The sequence below is a fragment of the Camelina sativa genome, chromosome 11, assembly GCF_000633955.1.
Source record: "Camelina sativa cultivar DH55 chromosome 11, Cs, whole genome shotgun sequence".
NCBI lineage: Eukaryota > Viridiplantae > Streptophyta > Magnoliopsida > Brassicales > Brassicaceae > Camelina > Camelina sativa.
In genome coordinates, this window is record NC_025695.1 from 15521802 (window position 1) to 15523889 (window position 2088).

At 36.3% G+C, this 2088-nt stretch overlaps 1 protein-coding gene across 1 annotated transcript in view; it reads left to right on the forward strand.

The window, feature by feature from the left end:
* Positions 1-2088, forward strand: part of LOC104723490 (guanine nucleotide exchange factor SPIKE 1-like) — a gene marked incomplete in the record, with an annotated part of 14860 nt that overhangs the window by 8266 nt on the left and 4506 nt on the right. Inside the window, 5 exon segments of the mRNA XM_010441873.2 lie at positions 498-628; positions 852-927; positions 1028-1138; positions 1436-1618; positions 1970-2088. Coding sequence (XP_010440175.1) covers positions 498-628; positions 852-927; positions 1028-1138; positions 1436-1618; positions 1970-2088 — 620 coding nt within the window.

Below are 2088 nucleotides of genomic sequence, written 5' to 3' on the forward strand. Positions count from 1 at the left end.
TTTTTCTTCTCTATCATAGGCGAGGATGTTCCACCCATGCAGCTCAAAGAAAGTGTATTCCGATGTATCATGCAATTGTTTGATTGCCTTTTAACTGAAGTACATGAACGTTGTAAAAAGGGCTTAAGCTTGGCAAAACGTCTGAACAGCAGTTTGGCCTTCTTCTGTTATGATCTTTTATATATCATTGAGCCCTGCCAAGTCTATGAACTGGTATGTTTTTGTTTTGTATCTTTCAGATTATCATTCGTGGCAGCAACGGTTTGCATTACTAATTGATTGATCATGTGCATCTGTATGGTTTCCAGGTGTGGAAATTGTATGCTAATATTGTTCATGAAAAAATTCTTTTAATTCAAAAACGTTTATGATCTTTCTACTGATTTTTGGGACATATTTTTGCCATCGGTAGTCAGTAGTTTAGAACATGGGAATAATTTATCCTTCATATAGTTTTGATAGTGATAACTGTTACACGTCCTTCTCACTCTCAACAGGTATCATTATACATGGACAAGTTTTCTGGTGTTTGTCAATCCGTTCTACACGAATGCAAGCTCACGTTTTTGCAAATTATCTCCGACCATGATCTTTTTGTAGAAATGCCTGGCAGAGACCCATCAGACAGGTACTCCCCCTAGATACCCGTTAAACAGTTTTGCATTGTCAAACATTTGCATTTTTTTTAGCACACTTGAGCACATGAAATAGAACATAAAGAGGCTACTTCTGCAGTAAGCATATGAAGTCTTGAAAAGATGCAGTAAACTGAACTACTTCCATCTTCTTTTATGTGTGTGTGCATCATGATGACTTTTTTTTACTCAGCTAACTCTATTTGTATGTTCTAGGAATTATTTATCATCCATATTAATACAAGAGTTATTTCTCTCCCTGGATCATGATGAGCTGCCTCTGCGGGCGAAGGTACTTCTGAGTTCTGATTCTAAATGTCTGTACGTATAAGATACATATCATGTAAGAATTTTACATTGTGAATCGTTTCCTTTTTTTGGTATCCTTTCAGGGAGCAAGAATTTTAGTGATCCTCTTGTGCAAGCATGAATTTGATGCGCGGTACCAGAAAGCCGAAGATAAGCTGTATATTGCACAACTATATTTTCCTTTCGTCGGGCAGGTATGTTACAGTGGCTTAATAAAAAAAATGCATAAATTCTTTCATCTACTTCTGCTTTGAAAAGTTTTGTGGTCAATGGATATTTTCCAAGGCTAAAAAGCAGCCCAGAAGCTTGTGTAATTCCCTCAAATAATCGTGTCATAAGCATCCATTATTACAGGAACATTAGAAATGTGTTAGGAGTTAAATGGTGTGGCAACCTTTTGATTGATTGCTTTGTTTATAGTTTATACAATTATAGTTAAGGTCAGCTGAGAAATTTTTCTGACATTTAATATTGTTTTCTTCCTTTTGCAGATTTTAGATGAAATGCCTGTTTTTTATAACCTAAATGCTACTGAAAAGCGTGAGGTTTTAATTGGTGTGCTGCAAATTGTTCGTAATCTGGATGACACATCACTTGTCAAGGCATGGCAGCAGAGCATCGCTCGTACTAGATTGTATTTCAAACTCATGGAAGAATGCCTTATACTTTTCGAGGTTCCTTTCCACAACCATTTCTTAAAATTTGGGAAAAGGCTCAACTATTTTATGTACTCACTGTTAAAGGAAGCCAAAGAATTTTTTTTTTTCCATAGAAATATGGATACTGGTTGTCTATGGTGGTTATTATATAACTTATCTACCATTCTCCTTTTTTCCTTTTTTGGGAGAAAATTTGATTTCAGCTAGTTGTGCGGATGTGATAGAATGATTTGGGGACTGCTTACAGCCTAGTAGAACTTAGATTTGATGTATTACCCAAAAACATTTGTATTTGTAGCCCACTTACTCTTCGAGTCATAACGTCCTATGGTGATTTGATAATGTTGAATTAAAATAAAATTTCAGCACAAGAAGGCTGACAGCATCCTCGGAGGCAACAATTCTCGTGGGCCTATTAGTGAAGGAGCTGGATCACCAAAGTACTCCGAGCGACTTTCTCCTGCTATCAACAATTATCTGTCAGA